This window comes from Phoca vitulina, unplaced genomic scaffold, assembly GCF_004348235.1.
Source record: "Phoca vitulina isolate PV1807 unplaced genomic scaffold, GSC_HSeal_1.0 scaffold3, whole genome shotgun sequence".
Classification (NCBI taxonomy): Eukaryota; Metazoa; Chordata; class Mammalia; order Carnivora; family Phocidae; genus Phoca; species Phoca vitulina.
In genome coordinates this window covers 84,612,297-84,632,398 of record NW_022589706.1, presented here as the reverse complement: position 1 = coordinate 84,632,398, position 20,102 = coordinate 84,612,297, and the positions used below count along the sequence as shown (strand labels likewise).

Sequence of the window (20,102 nt, the reverse complement as noted above, 5' to 3'; positions counted from 1 at the left end):
TTTAGAAAAGAAACGGAGTTTAAATACATCTTTTAATTCCGAATTTATAATTTTACAAACTGAATTTTCTACTAATCCAGTATAATTTCTCTGTCCTCTTCCTTCCAACCATCGCTCCTGTGCCCGTTAGTTGAATTCACACTGTGAACCTGAACCAGTGGGACTTGGTGCTCAGCGAGGCACCTGGTAAGCCCGAGGACAGGGAGGCGTGGGCGCACCCGGGCAACACAATCCCAGCAAACCACCCCTCCAGGCAGGGAGAGGGCTCTCCTCCCAGGGAGCTGGCAGGAGGGAGGCTGCAATTTAGTCCACGCGGACCTAAGGCTTATGTGACATAAGGACACATAAGGACAGTAAGGTCAAGTAGAACAATGCGATGCCTTAAAAAAACATTTATTTCCACTTGTTTCCTCAAATACTGAACCCAGAGAAAGGAAGCAGAAGACCTTCCAGAGTATTGGGGACTCACTGAACATGAACTTTCTATCTTAACAGGGGTTTCCACTTCTGTATTTCTCAACTTCTACCATCCTTCTCTCTTAAATACTGCCCTGATTTTTAAGAAAAATTAACAGTAGAAGAAAGTTCACAGTTGTTGAAATGACGGATTCATTTTAATTTCTCTATACTTGTTTGTGTTGGAAAATTCCATAAAACTTTCAAACATACAATTAAAATTTTAAAATACATTTTCTTCTTCAAGGGATCTTCAGAGAAATGGCTGACACCAATGCTGGGGTACAAGATCAGACTGGATTATCTAGTTACACCAGAAAGTAAGAAAAAGCTTGAAATAAAAATGGGGGCAAGTCACAAGATATGGGAGCTATGGTGTTCAACTGGACCCGCTATCATTAGTGGGAGCCCCCTTAAGCTCCTTGGGACTTACTCCCATTTCTCTGTGTTAGCCTTTATTCTTTTTTAATCTAAATCCCCTCCCCTCCCCTATCCCCTTCTCATTGGCACCTTCTGAGACTTCTTGGCTGATGCAGAATTGGGAGAATCTGGCTGCAATATGACTTTTCGATTCCAGCAGCCCTCCCACATTTACCAGTCAGCACTTAGCATCTTAACTATAAACAAGAGCCTGCCCTTATTTATCGATCTATTTATTAAGGCACAGACTTACTAATTCCTTCTTGCTGCATCCTACAGTCACAGCTTACTGGGAACAGAAGCCTCTGGAGCCAATACTGGCAGGAACACTTACACTTAACTGGGGATTTGCTGGAGGCTCGGTGTGGACCGGTTTGAGAAATAAAACACATTCATGAGTTTTACCTCCAGGAGCCCCACAGGTTCTCACAGTGAAGGTCAGAGATCATATAACCTGGTGCTTGGAGCAGGGAGAGGGGAAAAGTAACCATTCTGCATCAGCCCTGAGCATAACTTTCTCCACAGCAAGGAAATTACTTTACCAGAGCCTTCTCTGGCTTGGAAGAAGGGCAGTGAGCACACTCCAGCCCCCTCTAGTCTTCCTCTCTCACATAAGGGAAGGAAAAATAAAAAGGCTAAGAAACTCTTCTGAAAGTTGCAGCCCAGGAATTTTGGCCCAATACAACACCCGAGATTCAATTGTAGGTTTATAGAATGCTTCTCCCCCACCCCCAAGACCTTACCACCACATCAACAGGGCCGCAGTTCTGTGCAAGACACAGACTCCAAGAAAGAATTTCTAGGGAAATTCAGAGACAACAGGCAAGACAAAAACAGAGACACTAGAAGAAACTCAAGTCTCTAATACCTGCAGCTACAGCAAACAGCCTCTTAGCTGGATACACATAAAACCTCACATTAAACACCTACTTACTTCAGTTTCTACTATCTAACACATCATGCCCAACTTTGAACAAAAAATTATGCAGCAAGGGAAAAAGCAAGAAGGCATATCATATTCAAACTGCAGAAAGTCAAAGATAAAGAAAAAACCTTGAAAGAAACCAGAAGAAAGAATGCCTCACCTACCAAAGAGCACAGATGAAAATTACACCTGACCCCTCCCGAAAACGACACCAGCAAGGAGGAGACAGAGGGAAAACTCAGCCTTGAGAGCGATAAAAGAAATTTTCAACTTCATGTCTTGGGCCCTATACTTTACCATTTACCACGGTCAAAATGACTTGGCAAAACCTCAAAGCAGGGTCTACTCCTGCCCTCACACATGCTGTACATCTGCTTTGTTAAAAAAAACAACCCCAGGGGCACCTGGGTGGCTCAGTCAGTTAAGCGTCTGCCTTGGGCTCAGGTCATGATCCCGGGGCCCTGGGATCGAGCCCTGCATCGGGCTCCCTGCTCGAGGGAAGCCTGCTTCTCCGTCTCCCTCTGCCTGCCGCTCCCCCTGCTTGTGCTCGCTCGCTGTCAAATAAATAAAATCTTAAAAAAAAAAAAAAAGAAAGGAAAGGAAAACCACCCCAAAAGACCATTCTGAACACAAAATTAAAAGGAAGAAACTTCCCTGGTTCCCAAAGGATTAAAGTCCAACAGCTCTGAATATACTAGAAACTTAAGGTCGGCAACTTTCTGAAATGTCCTTTGTCTAAGGACTTGTAACTTTTTATGCAAAAAAATGTAAATAACCTGGGCGCCTGGGTGGCTCAGTCGTTAAGCGGCTGCCTTCGGCTCAGGTCATGATCCCAAGGTCCCGGGATCCAGCCCATCGGGCTCCCTGCTCAGCGGGAAGCCTGCTTCTCCCTCTCCCACTCCCCCTGCTTTCCCTCTATCGCTGTCTCTGTCTCTGTCAAATAAATAAATAAAATCTTTAAAAAAAAAAATTTTAATAACCTGCACCAACCGTTCCTTTGACAGAGCACCCTCTGCTTTGTGAAGACTGCGTATCCTGGCAGCTGTCCTAACCTGGACTCCAATAAAATTCTCTTCCTTTTAGAAATTATAGAAGGTGCATTCATTTTATGTCAACGTGGAAAAAAAAAAAAAACCCCACAAACCTAGAATTCTGTATCCCACCAAAGTATCCTTCAAAAGTGGAGAAATGAAGACTTTCTCAAAACAAAAGTTGGAGAACTTGCTGCCAGTAGCCCTGCCTTGTGAGAAGCGTTAAAAGTGAAGGGAGGACAATGATGCAAGGTCAGAAACCTAGATCTACATAAAGGAATTCTACGTTAAAGAAGGAATAAGGGAAGACAAAATTAAAACGTATTTTTCCTTTCACTTATTAATTGATGTAACAACAGTCTGTTCAAAATAATAGCAAAAATTGTATTCAATGCTTATAGCTTATATATGAGTGAAATGAATGATAAGGGATGGGAAGAAAGAATTAGAAATACATGGTTATTTTGGGTGCCTGGGTGGCTCAGTCACTGAGCATCTGCCTTCGGCTCAGGTCATGGTCCCAGGGTCCTGGGATCGAGCCCCGCATCCGGCTCCCTGCTCCGCGGGAAGCCTGCTTCTCCCTCTCCCACTCCCCCTGCTTATGTTCCCTCTCTCGCTGTGTCTCTCTGTCAAATAAATAAATAAAATCTTAAAAAAAAAAAAAGGAAAAGAAATACATGGTTATTTCAAGGTACTTGCAATGCCTGTGAAATAGTCTGGTGTTATTTAAAAGTGGATTTGGAGGTGCCTGGCTGGCTCAGTTGGTAATGCGTGCAATTCTTGGTCTCGGGGTTGTAAGTTCGAGGCCCACAGTGGGTGTAGAGATTACTTAAAATCTTTAGGGGTGTCTACGTGGCTCAGTTGGTTCTATCGGCTCGGGTCTTGATCTCAGGGTTCTGAGTTCAAGCCCCACACTGAGTTCAAGCCACGCCCAGCATGGAGCCTACTTAGGAAGAAAAAAAAAGAAAAAGAACTTTAAAAAAAAAAGTGAATTTGGGTTAATTATAAATGTATATTGCAAAATCTAGGGCAATCACTAAAAAAAGTAAAATTTAAAAGTATCACTGATATGATACAATAGAAAATGGAATCATAAAATGCTCCATTAAAACCACAAAAGGCAGGGGCGCCTGGGTAGTCCAGGTTGTGATCTTGGGGTCTTGGGATTGAGCCCCATGTTGGGCTCCCTGCTCAGCAGGGAGTCTGCTTTTCCCTCTCCCTCTGCCCCTCCCCCTGCTCATGTGCATGCACACTCTCTCAAATAAAATCTTTAAAAAAAAAAACACAAAACGCATTGAAAGACTAGGAGACAAAATTAGAAACAAAGGGGCAAGAAATAGAAGTAACAAATATGATAGATACTAATCAGACTATAGCAACAATCACTTTAAGATATCAATGGTCTAAAAACACCAATTAAAAGACAGATTAGACTGGATTAAAAAACAAGGCCCAACTACAGGTTGTCTACAAGAAATCCTCTTTATTTTTTTTATTATGTTATGTTAATCACCATATATTACATCATTAGTTTTTGATGTAGTGTTCCATGATTCATTGTTTGCATATTATACCCAGTGCTCAATTCAGTACATGCCCTCTTTAATACCCATCACCAGGCTAACCCGTCCCTCCACCCCCTCCCCTCTAGAACTCTCAGTTTGTTTCTCAGAGTCCATAGTCTCTCATGGTTTGTCTCCCTCTCCGATTTCCCCCCCTTCATTTAAGAAATCCTCTTTAAATATAAAGACATACATAGATGAAAAGGAAAGGGAGGGAGGAAGATATACCATGCTAACACTAATCAAAAACAAGCTGGAAAAAAAATTATAACTATATATGGATGGATACTAACTAGACTTACTGTGGTGATCATTTTGCAATATATACAAATATTAAATCATTATGTTGTATATCTGAAACTAATATAGTATTATAGTTTATATATATCTAAATGAAAAAGAAAGCTGGAATAATTATATTAATTTCAGACACAGCAGACTTCAGAGTAAGGAAAGTTACCATGGATAAAGAAGGGCATTACATAATTACATAAAGGAGTCAATTCTCCAAGAAAACACAGTAACTCTTAATGTGTATGTAACTAACAACAAAGTGTCAAAATATGAGAGGCAAAACTGATAGAACTGCAAGGAGGAAGAAATAAATCCAGTAATAGGGCACCTGGGTGGCTCAGTTGGTTAAGCGACTGCCTTCAGCTCAGGTCACGATCCTGGAGTCCCAGGATCGAGTCCCGCATCGGGCTCCTTGCTCAGCGAGGAGTCTGCTTCTCCCTCTGACCCTCTCCCCCTCATGCTCACTCTCTCTCTCATTCTCTCTCTCTCAAATAAATAAATAAAATCTTTAAAAAATAAATAAATAAATAAATAAATAAATAAATAAATCCAGTAATAGCTGGAGACTTCAATACCTCTCTATCAGATATGGAGAGACCTAGCCAGCAAAAAAATCATTAAGAACATAGCTAAACTCAACAGTACCATCAATCATCTAGACAGAATTAACCTCAATAGACTATTTCATCCAACAACCGATAATACACATTCTTCTCAAGCTTACATGGAACATTCACCAAGATAAATATCACTTGGGGCCACATTCAAACAAATGCAAAATATAAATCATACAATGTATGCTCTCAGACCACAATGGAATTTAAGTAGAAATCAAAAAGAGGCTGGAAAATCGCAAAATATTTGGCAATTAAACAACACACTTCTAAATAACATATGGGTCAAATAAGCAATCAAGAAAAGTTACACAATATTCTGAACTACATGAAAATGAAAACACAACTTATCAAAACTTGTAGGATGAAACAAAGCAGTGCTCAGAGGGAAATTTATAGCATTGAATGCATACATTAGAAAAGAAGAAACATCTAAAATCAATAAGTTTCCACTGTAGGAAACTAGAAAAAGAGGAGCAAATTAAATTCAACATAAGCAGAAGAAAAGAAATAAAAGAGCAGAAACCAATGAAACTGAGGTGTGCCTAGCTGGCTCAGTCGGAAGAGCATGCAACTCTTGATCTCGGGGTTGTGTTCGAGCCCCATGTCGGGTGTAGAGATTACTTAAGAATAAAATCTTAAAACAAAACAAAAAAAAATCAGTGAAACTGAGAACAGAAAGTCAATAAAGAAAATCAACGAAACCAAAAGCTAGTTCTTTGAAGAGATCAATAAAATTGATAAACCCCTAGCCAGGACAAGAATAAAAAGAGAAGACAAATGATTAATATCAGTTTATACATATTAACATCATTATAAATCCCATGAACATTAAAAGGATAATAAAGGATGTGATGAATAACTCCATGCTTACAAATTTAATAACCCAGATTAAATGGATCAATTCTTTGAAAAGACACACTGGCGGAACACACACAAGAAAAAATAGACAATATGAATAGGCCTTATCTATTTAAAACATTGAATCAATAATTAATAACCTTCCAAAATGGAAAGCACTAGGCCCCAATGGGTTCATGGTAAATTCTACTCAATATTTAAGTAAGAAATTATACCAGTTCTCTACAATCCCTTCCAGAAGACAGATGCAGAGGGAATAATTCCTAACTCATTCTATGAGGCATTATCCTAATGCAAAAATCAGACAAAGACATTATAGAAAAAGAAAATTAAAGACCAATATCTCCCATGAACAAGGATGCAAAAATCCTCAACAAAATATTAGCAAACTGAATCCAACAATGTATAAAAACAATTACGCACCACGACCAAGTGGGATTTATTACAGATATGGAAGGTTGGTTCAACTTTCCAAAGTCAATTAATGCAATCCATTACAACAACAAGCTAAAGAAGAAAAATCATGTGATCATACCAAGAAATGCAGAAAAGCATTTGACAAGATCCAATACCTATTCATGATGACAACCCTCAGCAAAATAGGAATGGAGGGGAACTTCCTCAACCTGATAAAAACATCTACCATCATATTTAATGGTGAGAAACTTGAAGCTTTCCTGCCAAGACCAGGGCTTCATTAAAATTAAAACCTCTACTCTACAAAAGACAATGCCAAGAGAATGAGAAAACAAGCTACAGATTGGGAAAAAAAATAATTTGCAAAGGAGAGATCTGATATGAACTGTTACCTAAAATACGCAAAACAGGGGCGCCTGGGTGGCTCAGTTGGTTAAGCAACTGCCTTCAGCTCAGGTCATGATCCCTGGGTCCTGGGATCAAGTCCCTCATCAGTCTTCCTGCTCCTCAGTGGGGCCTACTTCTCCCTCCCCCACGCCCCCTGCTTGTGTTCCTGCTCTCGCTGTCTCTCTGTCAAATAAATAAATAAATAAAATCTTTAAAATAAAATAAAATATGCAAAACAATCTTAAATCAACAATTAAAAAAAAATGGACAACCTGCTTAAAAAAATGGGCCAAAGACTTGAACAGACACCTCACCAAAGAATGCAGTAAGCATCTGAAGTCATATGCCATTAAGCAAGTACAAGTTAAAAAAATAAGCTATTACACACCTATTAGAATGGCCAAAATCCCAAACACTGAGAAGGCTAAAAGCTGTCCTAAGGACGTGGAGCAGCAGGAACTCTCACTCACTGCTGATGGGCGTGCAAAATGGTACAGCCATTTTGGAAGACAGTTTGCCAGTTTCTTACAAAACTAAACATACTCTTAACATACAATCCAGCAATCATGCTCCTTGGCATTTACCCAAACGCACCAAAAACTTATGTCTACACAAAAACCTACAAATGCCTCATACTATATGATACCAACTACATAACATTCTGAACAAGGCAAAACTATGGAGACAGTAAACAGATTAGTGGTTGCCAGTGGTCAGGGGGGTGGAAGGGATCAGGCAGATCAGAGGACTTCCGGGTAGTGGAATGACTCTGCATGATACTACTATGTCATTATACATTTATCAAAACCCAAGAGTGAACTCTGAGTAATAATGAAGGGCCAGCGTAGGTTCACGGATTGTAACAAAGGTACCACTGTGGTGGCCGACAGTGGGGGAGGCTGTGGGGCGGGGGACAGAGAGGGTATGGGAACTGTATACTATCTGCTCAGTCTCACTATGAACCTACTAAAACTACTCTAAAAAAATCAAGTCTAGTTTTGAAAAAAGAGTTAAGTGCTACAGGATACACACTTGGAGTCATGATTTTCAGGCCCACTTCTTCTTAACCCAATAATGTCAGGTTAAGCATTCAAGATCCTAAAATGAAATCTTGAAAGTGTAAAAGAAGTATACGACACTAAGAAGTCCTGCTGGGCAACTGCTACTGATCATTCACACCCCTGCTAGAAAAGCTTAAACCTCGGTTCTCCAAAGCCTTCTTGGTCATTTGGTTAATTAAGAAGGTTCTTAAGCCTGTTCCCTGTAAAATCCCACAACTAAGGGGAAATGTTAAGATAGTTACATAGCTGTGTCTCTTACCTTTCTCGGGGCACTGTACATCATATGTTATTTTGTTAATGACAAGCTTAAAATCATTCATTAGCAAAACTTCCATTAAGGTCGAAGCTGGAATTTCACTGCCATCTGAGAGAAAAAACATCATGTGAAAATATGTCCTTGTTTTAGACAGTAAAAACCATTTTTCCAACAGATAGAAAAATATTTACTAACTCGGGTCTTTACAATACAGGAGTGGATACTTTCATTTTGGGGGGCTCTCCAATACCCAATACTGTTCCCACAGTGAGGAATCCTTCCTTCCTGCTCTGCCTCCCATTACACTGGACCAAACAGAGCAGGCAGGTGCTCCCTCTCCACGCTCTGTCAGCTGGGCTGGGATCTAGGCAGATGTTCCTGGCAGGACTCTTATCTACACAAGGTCACGCAAAGCTTCAGGGGACATGGGAACTCTTCACAGCAAGGCCAGAGCAGTGGAGGTGACACTTTGGGACGGGGGGGGGGGGGGGGGGGGGGGGAGGCTGCGGGGGCGGGCGGCGCGGGGGGGGGGGCGCGGGGGGGGGGGGGGTTTTGTGGGGGGTGGGGGGGGGGGGGGGTGAGGAGGGGGGGGGGTGTGGGTATCAGCAGCAGAGCCCATCAGGTAGGTCCCAGGCTAACGTGGTCTTTGCTCATGTCCTCCCTCGGTTCCTGCCTTCTGAGCCTGGCTTTCTGTCAATTCCAATCTCCAGAGCCTACTGACATACTCCATTGCTCAGGGAGAGTCCTTATCTGCTGCTGAGAGCTAAGCCCCTGACTGGTATGTGTAGGGCACACAGATAGTAACATTTAAAAGCCTTTTAATTATTAGAGGTGACTGATTTGTTCAAACTTGGTAGCCAAACAGCACCACCAACCACGACCACACAGGACTCCCTACTGTTCTAGCTGGGGAAAGGTGAAGAGAGGCGAATCTTCCAGGAGCTCAGGGCAGCAGGGACTGTAATAAACGTAATTAACGTAATTAAACCCAAGGAGTCAGTCTGCATGTGTGTGGTTTTTATGGAGGTCGTAAATAGTAGGAGAGATTCTAATAGTAATTTCAAATATCCTAGGAACAATTCAAGGAAAAAGGAAAAAAAAAAAAAACCTGGGAAATTTTAACCTCAGTGTGCTTTGCACAGTCTCTCAGATAGCCTGGTTTTTTATTTTGGAACTAAACTTTAATGGAACCCAGGTGTTGAGAAAGCAAACTATTTGAACAATAAGCAGAACACCGGCAGTGGGGGGGGGGGGGGGGGGGAGGAGTTTCTCTATCATTCTCCCTTTAGAACAGTCCACATAGAAGTGATATAAAGTCCAGGATGGTATGTTCACGCAGCCTGGCATTTGCCAGGCTACATCCAACCACAGCTACTGCAGCTACATTAATATGCATGACAGCAGTAATGCTGCCAGTAAAATCAGGAAGAACCTGGTTGTCTGCCTACTGTCTGGCTCTCTGTAGTTCTTTTGTTCCAGAAGGCAGCGAGTCAAGTCTGCACCTGGGTCTGTTCCTCGAATTTGGCTGTTTGGGTTCCTGTTCATCAGTTGGGGTGACATCATTTTCCCAGGAATTGCCAAATAATTCAACCCACACTATGGGCAAAACTGTGACAAGCTTAGAACACTCTTTTCAAGCCCAAATTAAAGGCAGGCAAATTCCACCCACAGAACCTCTCTTTTTAAAGATCGGCAACACACCAATCATTTTATATGACTTTGCAAGTGTCATTTAAAAATTTACATTTAAATGACTCCAAACCTACTCCTTAAAATAGGGCTATAAAAAGCAATCACCTGGGTACGATTTCTCAGTCGAAATACTACATTATCCTTTATACTAATACAGGAACAGCAGGAAATGGACACGAAACACTCTTTGAGGAGCTAATGATAGAGACTTGAATTCTTCACCAATTCTTGGGTAAGTACTGATTTAAACCCCAATAAAGTGTTTTCACTCAGTCTAAAGAGCCCTTTTTCTCTAAGATTTCTAGTCCTTTCCTTTGTGCTTTATGTTTTAAAGCTACTCAGATTTTTAGAAACAAACAGGGTCCATGTCAATCACCGCTTTAACCTCGTTTATTTCATTCACTTAAGGGGCACTTACTGAGTCCACACCACCAGGCAAGGACTGTGCTCAGTGCCCCCCCCCCCCCCCCCCCAGCCCAGGCACACGGGCTGGCAGCCAGTTGCCGGCTCTTAGAAGCTTAGGAAGGCAGGTGCTGGCCCAGGGCAGAAGGCCCACGGGCGTTCAGTGCTCCTGGGACTGTTCAGTCTAGTTCAGAGATGAAGTGCTAGGCCACTGTGGCCACAGGACTAATCTTCTTCTCAGATCCTGGTTTTATCAGGAAAAAAGCTCCCCTTCCAGTTAAATTCAAAGTCCTTACCACAACCTGCAATAAAGTTTTCCTGACCTGTCCCTCCCATCCTACTTCACCCAGCTGCCTCCTTTGCAGCCACAGTGACTGGGCTCCCACAGCTGGGCCTCTGCCAGGAGCGCACTCCCATCGACACAGCTCCCCTTCTCTTCCAGGTCTTCCTAGAACCTGACCTTAGTGAGCATTCCCCGGCCCCCACCAACCCTGCCTCCCCGAGAGCATCTCCTCTCACACCTCCCCCCATCACCCCCCATTCTGAAAGCACCTCCTCCCACAGCACACACACTCCCACTCTGCAAGCATCTCTCCCTACACCGTGGTCCCCCAGAGCACACTGCCAGACTCTGTGAGCATCTCCCCGCCCCCGCCACTCTCCCCAACACCACTCCCCACTCTGTGAGCACCTCCCACCACACAACACGCCCCCAACTCCAGAGCATCTCCCCCCATACCACATAAACACCCACTCCGCAGGCACCTCCCCACCACCACAGCCCCCACTCTTTTTCTCTGTAATATTTATTATCTAACATACTACATATTTTCTTCACCTTTTTCTTTCTCCTTTTAAAATATAACCTCAAAAAGAGCAGGACTTTTTTTTACCTCTATTGTTCTTTGCTCTGCCTCTGGCACCTAGAACAGTGCCTGGAATACGTTAGACGCTCAATTTGTTGAGTAATTCTTTTTTTTTAATTTAAATTCAATTAACTAATATATAGTGTATTATTAGTTTCAGAGAGAGAGTTCAGTGATTCATCAGTCTTATATAACACCCAGTGCTCATTACATCACATGCCCTCCCCAATGTCCAACACCCAATTACCCCAACCCCCACCCCCTCCCCTCCAGCAACCGTCAGTTTGTTTCCTAGAGTTAGGAGTCTCTTATGGTTTGTCTCCCTCTCTGATTGTCTTATTTTTCCGTCCCTTCCCTTATGATCCTCTGTTTTGTTTCTTAAATTCCACGTGTGAGTGAGATCGTATGATAACTATCTTTCTCTGACTTATTTCGCTCAGCATGAGACCCTCTAGTAAATAAATTTTTAATCTCTATTTTTCCAACTTCTTTATCTACCCCTTATTTGGTTCTGAACTTGGACAGGGAAGAAGGTTTATTTCCTTTTCAAAACTGAAACAGTAATCACTAATGCTTCAATAAGTTTATTCTAAGCATGTCATACTACAATAAAATAAAATTGCAAATTTGGTCATTTATCTCTTTTTGTAGCCTCTATGTTGGGCTAGGGTAAAGAATTCTTCATTCTATTGTAGGGGCAGTAGGTCCAAGAACCACTTCAGACCATGAGGACATAAAAGCTAGATCCCAAAACTTGAAATGTCTAGTGATTAACCACCTCTACTGGTATTAAAAAATATATATATTCTTCCTGAAAACAATCCATCAAAAAACATACAAGACCATGACTGCTTTATAATAAAGATTAGTGAACTATTTATGTAATTATTCACTAGCTATTTTAATCATTAAAACTGCATTTTGTTTTCTAATTATTCAAATTGTGCTGAAAATTACATGCTAATGACTGTCATTAAAATATTCTCAGAAAAAAACTGGGGGTTAAGTTTATGAAATAAGTAACTGAAATTTACATTAAACTTATTCCACTAATTCTTTATTCAATAGAGTTAATTTTTTTTATATTACTGATATACAAAAATGGAGGACACAGTAAAGGCCAACCATTTATTATATAATGAATTAAAGAATCAACTGTATAGAATAAAAACAAAAAAATGTTCAAAAAAAGACAAGTGGAAAATATATATATATACCTGCTGTGAAGATGGCTGCAGTTTTGACACCTTTATCTTCATTCTGCAGGTCCTGAAGGAAGGAGCCAACTGTTGATGACATTGGTTTGACCACAAATTGACAGCGCTCTTTTCTGGATGGCAAAGTGAGTGTTATCAAGGGAAGGCCGTGTCTATAATTAACTGTTATTTCTGTCGAGGTAAAAAAAAGTAGGAATACAGGAATAGATAAAATTTAGTTTTTAAAAGGCAACTTTAAAATACAAGATTCTATAAAGAACGCTGAAATGTGGAATTCATGACCCTCTGAACTCCTGTAACAGTGCCTTTGTTACACTACAAGTTACCTATTCTCTACCACTCTATAACATTTCATTAAGCATGCGTCACACTTTATTATATTACCTGCTTAGAGTCTTCCCAGGTGAAGAGTTAAGTTCTGGAGGGCAGAAACTGCTTCTAATTCATCTATAACTCATCTGTTGCTGGGGTGGGAGTTTGCCAAAAGACATCAGAGATATTATGGCCGCAGAAAAGGGAGGAAGTGAACTGGGGGAGGGAGGCGGGGCGGGGGGGGGAGAGTGGAGGGGCACAAGAAGAGTCCATTTTGCTCCAAACCCCTACTTCTCCTTTTATTTGGAAGAATGGAAATACATTAGCATAGGAATCTAAGAAGTGATAAGCTAGCTTACCATCAGGGGGCACCACTGTACTATAAAGATGGGATGGATAGTATTTTAGGTTTCCACACAGCTTCACACACAAAACCTGTAAGAAAAATTTCTTCTTTTAGAAAAAGTGGGAAAGTTGAAATAAGTGTCTTTACCAGAAGATTTTTTTAAACTTACAAGACAAGCATGATAAACACTTCAGCTTCCCACACATACCCAGATAAGCCCTTAGAGAAGCTCACCAAACCTTTCTGACGGCTCTCTTGTGCCATGTGGTAGGCACTAGCCACACGTGACTATTAAAATTAAAATTAACACTAATAATTCAGTTTCTCAGTCACCTTCACCACCTTTCAAGTGCTTGATAGCTCCGCGTGCCTAGTGGCTACCATGTTAGCACAGAAAGGGAACATTTCCATCATCACAGAAAGTTCATCAGAGAGCACTGCTGGGCTTAAAACATCTAAAATGGCTACTTGACTATGGGACATGTTTCAGAGTTGTGTTGGTGTTTGGTTGACAGTTGTGCTGGTGCTAAGGAAGGCCAGATGACATCATGGCGCACTAGGGCACAGAGACGCTGTGGTCCCTGAAAGAAAGGGCACCGAAAAACTGGGTCACAGGTCTTTGGTACTCAAAAGAACCTGTACCAGAGGAATCAGTACCATAGCCACAATATCCAGGGTTTTTTTCTTTTTCAGTAGGCTCTACATCCAGCATAGAGCCGGACACGGGGCTTGAACTCATGACCCTGAGATCAAGACCTCAGCTGAGATCAAGAGTTGAGATGCTTAGCTGACTGAGCCACCCAGGTGCCCCAACATCCAGTGTTTTTTAATGTATCATCTTGCAAAGGGTTATTTGCATTAACAATAAGTTTGCCAAGAATTATGCAATGAAGAATTATTTTTCTGATTTTTAAGATTTTTAAGTAATCTGGGCGCCTGGGTGGCTCAGATGGTTGAGCGTCTGCCTTCGGCTCAGGTCATGATCCCAGGGTCCTGGGATCGAGTCCCGCATCGGGCTCTCTGCTCCTTGGGAGCCTGCTTCTCCCTCTGCCTCTCTCTCTCTCTGTCTCTCATGAATAAATAAATAAAATCTTTAAAAAAAAAAAAAAAGATTTTTAAGTAATCTCCACACCCAACATGGGGCTCGAACTCACAACCCTGAGGATAAGAGTTGCACGCTCCACTGAGCCAGCCAGGTGCCCCAAGAATTCTTTTCTAAATTATATTTTTCAAGTTTTCATTTATGCAAGGGTGCACTATTAAAATAAACCAAAAGTTAAAAATGTGCTCCCTGCTATGAAAAATGAAAACAATGACAATGACTCAAATGATGTTCCATTATGCTCAAAATCAAAATAATGTTATCAATAAGTTAAAACATTCAGATACATATTTCTAGTATTAAACACAACATGGGCTATTAGTTACAATAAAATATCATGTCACGTTAATTTATTAAGGCTGTTCATTTGAGTTTTATTTCTAAAAATAACTCACTACTAAGATGAAAAGGAAGAAAACTCTGACTATTTCTTAAGATAGATGTAGCTCTCAGAGAATAAAGATATGCAGAAGTTTTCCAAGTTTGGATAATGGACAGTACAATACTGTTTTTTTTTTCCTACCACTTTTAGTTAAACTACAAGAAACTGAGAAAAATGTATCCACTGGAAAACATGTCAGAATTCTCTACCAAAATACTTCTTTAAAAATATTTAATGACATAAACGATTCTCTATGTATAAAAGTCAAATATGTAAATTTGACTTTCTTTCTCTATGTAAAAAAGTCGTAGGGTGTAAAAGTTAAAGCCCTCCCCTTCACTTCTGCACCATCCCACAACCTCCCCCAGAGATAATCACTGTTAGTGGTGACAAAGACTCTCTCCTTAACTAAACTTTACTCTGGCTCCTCGCAGCCAGACTGAGCCCCATCCTTGGGCGTGTCCTCTAAGAGCCCCTTTTAGCAAGAATCCAGTCAGTTTAGCCAGAATCTTCCACCCTCGATATCCAATCAAATTCCTCATTCTCCACAATCCCCCACATATATAGGTATTACCTAATAATCCTAGTCTGCCTTCAGCAAGAATCCCGGTACGTCAGTTTAGCAAACAATTACCCTACCCTCTTAGTAATTTTCCATCCACCACCCCCACCCCACCCTGCCCTTTGATATAAATCCCCATTTTTCCTTGTTGTATTTGGAGTTGAGCCCTATCTCTCTCCCCACTGCAAAACCCCACTGTCATAGTTCCCCTGAATAAAGTCTACCTTTATGAATGCCATGAATCATTTTTTACAGTGGTTAGGTATGTCTCCTTCCAGGCTTTTTTCTCTATATTACCACTTTTACATACTAGCTAAATTCTATGGCAGAGTCTATATAAAGCTAGGCAGCTTATGAGGCAGGTTCCTAGATGCGAATGGTAATTCCTGATCAGGAAGTATTTATCATTTAAGGTGCTGATGAAATTTCTGGTCTACTACTGAGGAATTCATTTTAGAGGCAACTACCTGACAACCAGGAAATTCTGAAAGGTAGAGTAGCCAGAGAAAACTATCCAAGCTTTCTCAAGCATTTGCATGCCTCTAAGAATCACCTGAATACTACCAATACCATCTACTGTTACGTAGATAGGGCTTGCTAAAAACACGGATTCCTGGACTCCACGCTGAGATTTTTGATCTAGTAGGTCTGAGGTAGGGTGTGAGAATCTGCATTTTTCATAAGCCCCAGGGTTATTACCGAAGTTACAGGTGTTAGGATCATACTCTGAGTAGCTGGGCTCTAGAGGACCCTCAATGACCTTCAGGGCACTATGCTAAATTTCTGCACAGAACCATTTTGATTCATGATACTCATGAAAGCCCCTTCTTTATTTACTTCTGCCTGACAAATCCTGTCATTCCCTCAAGGTCTAGCTCAAAAGCCATTTCCTCTTTAAGTCTCCCTGCAAGGTCATGATGGTCACAGTGGAAAGAACACAGGCTTTGCAAGCAGAACAAGTTGGAATCCCAGCTTCAAGATATACCAGTTCGATTGATCTTTGACAGGCAGACTGTTCAGGAAGATAGGGGTTGTGAGAACAAGGAGGAGACAGCTATATTAGAAGATGACAAAAGGGAAAATATCATTAACATAGGAGAGGTCTGTTTCAGCTTCAAAGTAAAAGGGAGGCAGGTGTTAGGAGAAAGAAGATGTGTAACAAGCATGTGTTGGGGCGAATTAACAAGACCAGACTGCTTCTAAAGTTCTGCCATATTTTCGATTAAATATCTTTCTTATTGTTAATAAAGTCAAGATGCTGTTTCTTTTTAATTTTTTTTAAAGATTTTATTTTTATTTGAGAGAGAGAGAGAGTACAAGACAAGGAAAGAGGCAGAGGGAGAGGGAGAAGCAGACTCCCCGTTGAGCAGGGAGCCAGATGTGGGGCTTGATCCCACTACCCTGAGACCATGACCTGCGCGGAAAGCAGATGCTTAATGGACTAAGCCACCCAGGCGTCCCAAGATGCAGTTTCCATTCAAAATGGTGTTATAAATTCACACTTAAGGGACCCCTCTCTGCTCCATTAAAAAACAACATATGTATCTCATTGTACCAAAAGCAAGAGAGAGACACAATGTGATAAGCAAGGCTCAAGTGGAAAGTCTGCTAGGTTCTGGGTCCTGCAGAAAAAAATGTTTCAATAGAAAAATATATATTGTCTATATAGCACACTTTTTCAAGTTAACACATTCTAGCCCTTTACACTGGTTTGGAGCCATTCTGCAACCATCTAAACTGTAGGTAATGGATAGGTATGTAAATTTTGTCCAATCTGGTAGTGATCCAACTGACTCACAGACACACCCCCAACCAGTTTTATCTCTAATTGAAATTCACCTTAAAATTCTTTTCTCCATATAAATGTGTACAATTTTCATTTCTCCTTTTGGCTGGATATAACATCTGCCTGGCTTCTTTACATTATAAGAGTAAAATAAATTCTTTAATATTAGGTGTTCATTTTTATAACTCTATGAGTCATATTTTTACCTCTTTTTCTGAAAATGATAAGAAGTAACTGAGAGTTTGACCCTTTTAGCCTTTCACTGATGTGATGACTTGATCTGTGGTATCTCCAGTATCACTGCAACATTCCAGGACAGGGACCCTAAGGTGGCAATTTAAGAACCGGGGATTCTGGGCTCTGGCCACAGGATCCCAGTTGAAAGCAACAGAAAATTACTAGCCAGAAGCTGGTGAGTACAGAATGAAAGATAAACTTGTAGAGTCTGTAATCCGAAATTCTAATATATGAGAAATTAAATACTAAGAAGGAACCAATAAATTTTGAAGATTAATTCCATTTAGGGAAAATAAAAATAAGAGTCATTCAAAACTGACTTTACTATAAATTATATTTAGGGTCTTCAAAGAGATAAAAGGGAGTATTAGTTTCTAGAAAATCAACAAAAAATTATAAGAAAACGAGTAGAAACAAAAAACTATGACCAACTAATTAGGATATCTGGAAATAGAAAAAAAAAAAAATCTATGCATGTGTAAGAAAGCCAGCTTAATGGATTAGATAAATCTAGACCGGATAAAGTCAATAGAAAAGAAAACTAATGAACTAGGCAATATTTCACCCAGGTATGACACAAAAATATACAGAAACCTTGAAGAGGAATTAATTCTCACACATTATTGGCAAGAATATAAAATGGTACAACCATTCTGGAAAACTTCTGGCAGTTTCTTATAAAGTTAAACACACACTTCCCATGTGACTCAATGATTCCACTCCTAGTTTTTCACCCTAGAGAAATGAAAGCTTTACCTTCACACAACTTGTACAAATGCTATTTCCTTTCCACCCACAAGTGTGCATGCTCCCTGGGAGCAGGGAAGGAGCTGGTCTGGTTCACTGCTGTACCCCAGCACCTGACACACAATATAGGGGCTCAATAAATATATGTTAAATAAATGTAGGAGTATCTTCGAGGTTTATGCCAGCCTTTCTTCAGAGATATATGCTCTTGTAATCCTAGTCCACTGAGAACGGATCATTAATGTTTTATAAGCATTTACCTACCTCAAAAACTTTTCATAAACACAATAATTTTAAATGCCCCATAACCACTTATCCTACAGATGTACCAGAATTTACTATTTACCTATTGTTGGACATTTCCATTTTTATACACCACTTCTATACATTTTTCCTCATCGGAAAGGAATGCATGCTCATTTTAGAAAATCTACACATCACAGACTCACAGAACGAAAAGTCATCAATAAAACCATCACCTAGAATTACCACAGTTAACACTGATGTATACCTTCCAGGTTATTTTCTATGTATTATATTCAATTTTTCACCATTACAGCTAAACTGATTCTAAACATCTTCGCACATAAATCTTTCTTTGCATTTTTTTTCTTCAGAGTAGATTGCAGGATGATTAGATCATAAAGCAGTATGATAATGTATTATCAAGCTTCTTGTTGGGCATATTTTCTTTGCTTCATATTGTTTATTCAGTACAACTCCAGATTAATAGTAGTCTGAACCCAAACAAGCAAATCTTCATAAAGCTCAGAATCAAACAGTAACAGACACATCTGGGCATCCCTGGAGGAACCAGTTTCCTGCTGGAGGCTCACCAGATGTCCTCACTGGGGCAGCCCACTGGTACCTCAACCTCAATACCTCCTGAACCGAGCTTCCTTGTTCCTCCATAGACCTGATCCTCTTATTTTAATGAACTCACACCACTAACGTTACCAGTCGTTAGAACTAGAGCCCCAAGAGCTATCCTCAACAACTAATATTCCATAAAATCAACTGGTAGACCAGTAGTTACAACTGAACTACCACTAAGGCATGCTGGTTCTAATTGACACGGAGCCCCCGAATCCAATTCTCTCCCTCCATCTCCACCCTCTGCCACCCTCATTCAGGTCCTTGTCATCTTCCTAGATCACTGCAATGGCTTCCTAACTGGCTTTTCCCACCAATCCATTCCACAGTAAGATCTATTCTAATCTTCTGAAATCATATAAAGTCAAATTATTTCTAGATTTAAAAACCTCTCTTTGCTCTCCATTGGAAAAAGAAACAATTTCAAAGAAAACTTGCCATGAGCTGATTCCTGTCTGCTTCTCTGGTCTCACCTTACCATCACTAGCACCACCCACCTCCCAACCCCGGATTGCAGACGCAGGAAGCACTGCAGTTTCTGGACTAGTGCGCACTGTTGCATGCTTCCTCGCCCTTTGCACTCCTTCCCATTCCATAAAAACTATTCCCATTGCCATAAAAACCACAGAACTCTATTCTTACTATCACTTCCTTGCCTCCCGCAATCAAGTGACCTTCTTCTTCAAAGGCCAAACCGTCCTCAGCTGCTCTCCATCTTCTACATCTCAAAATCTTAACTCCATCTCCTATCACTACTTCTCACAACACAGATTCAGTAGGCAGATATGATCTGCTATGTCTCATCTTTAACAAGGTCCAAACCCTCCATTAACCACATATCCCTCCAGCTACTGCCCCATTCATAGGCTCTCCTTAGCCAAAACTTTCAGTTTATCTATGCTGGTTCATCCTCAACTCCCATTCACTCTTTAACATACTACCATCAGGCTTCTTTCTATCCAGCCCCTCAACTCTCTAGCCGGACCTCTCCCAAGTTCCAGACTAGGACATCCAAATGCTGGACTAACATGTACCCTTACATAATCATGTACATCTGAGACTGGATTTATCCAGAACAAAACTCTTGATTTACCCCCTGAAACTTCCTTCCTCTGGTTTCATCTTCCCACTGCAGTAACTGACCACCATCTCCCTAGCTGCTCAAGTCAAACCCGGGAGTCATTCTTGATGCCATCAATTCCATCAGCCCATCCATTCTCCCTGCATAGTTCATCCACTTCTCTCCATTTTTATTGTTAATACTCTGGTCCAGGCCACCATGATCTACTGTAAC

At 40.9% G+C, this 20,102-nt stretch overlaps 1 protein-coding gene across 3 annotated transcripts in view; it reads right to left on the bottom strand.

Annotated features, from left to right (window-relative positions):
• The window catches only part of MCUB (mitochondrial calcium uniporter dominant negative subunit beta), a 95,389-nt gene that overhangs the window by 10,277 nt on the left and 65,010 nt on the right, over window positions 1-20,102 (bottom strand). For 2 of the 3 annotated variants that reach the window (XM_032400991.1, XM_032400989.1), the window contains exons 2-4: window positions 13,133-13,208; window positions 12,462-12,632; window positions 8,288-8,392 (exon numbers count right to left, since the gene is read on the bottom strand). In XM_032400991.1, coding sequence (XP_032256882.1) covers window positions 8,288-8,392; window positions 12,462-12,632; window positions 13,133-13,208 — 352 coding nt within the window. The remainder of the gene's footprint in view (window positions 1-8,287; window positions 8,393-12,461; window positions 12,633-13,132; window positions 13,209-20,102) is intronic. The other variant, XM_032400992.1, reaches the window with a different exon arrangement.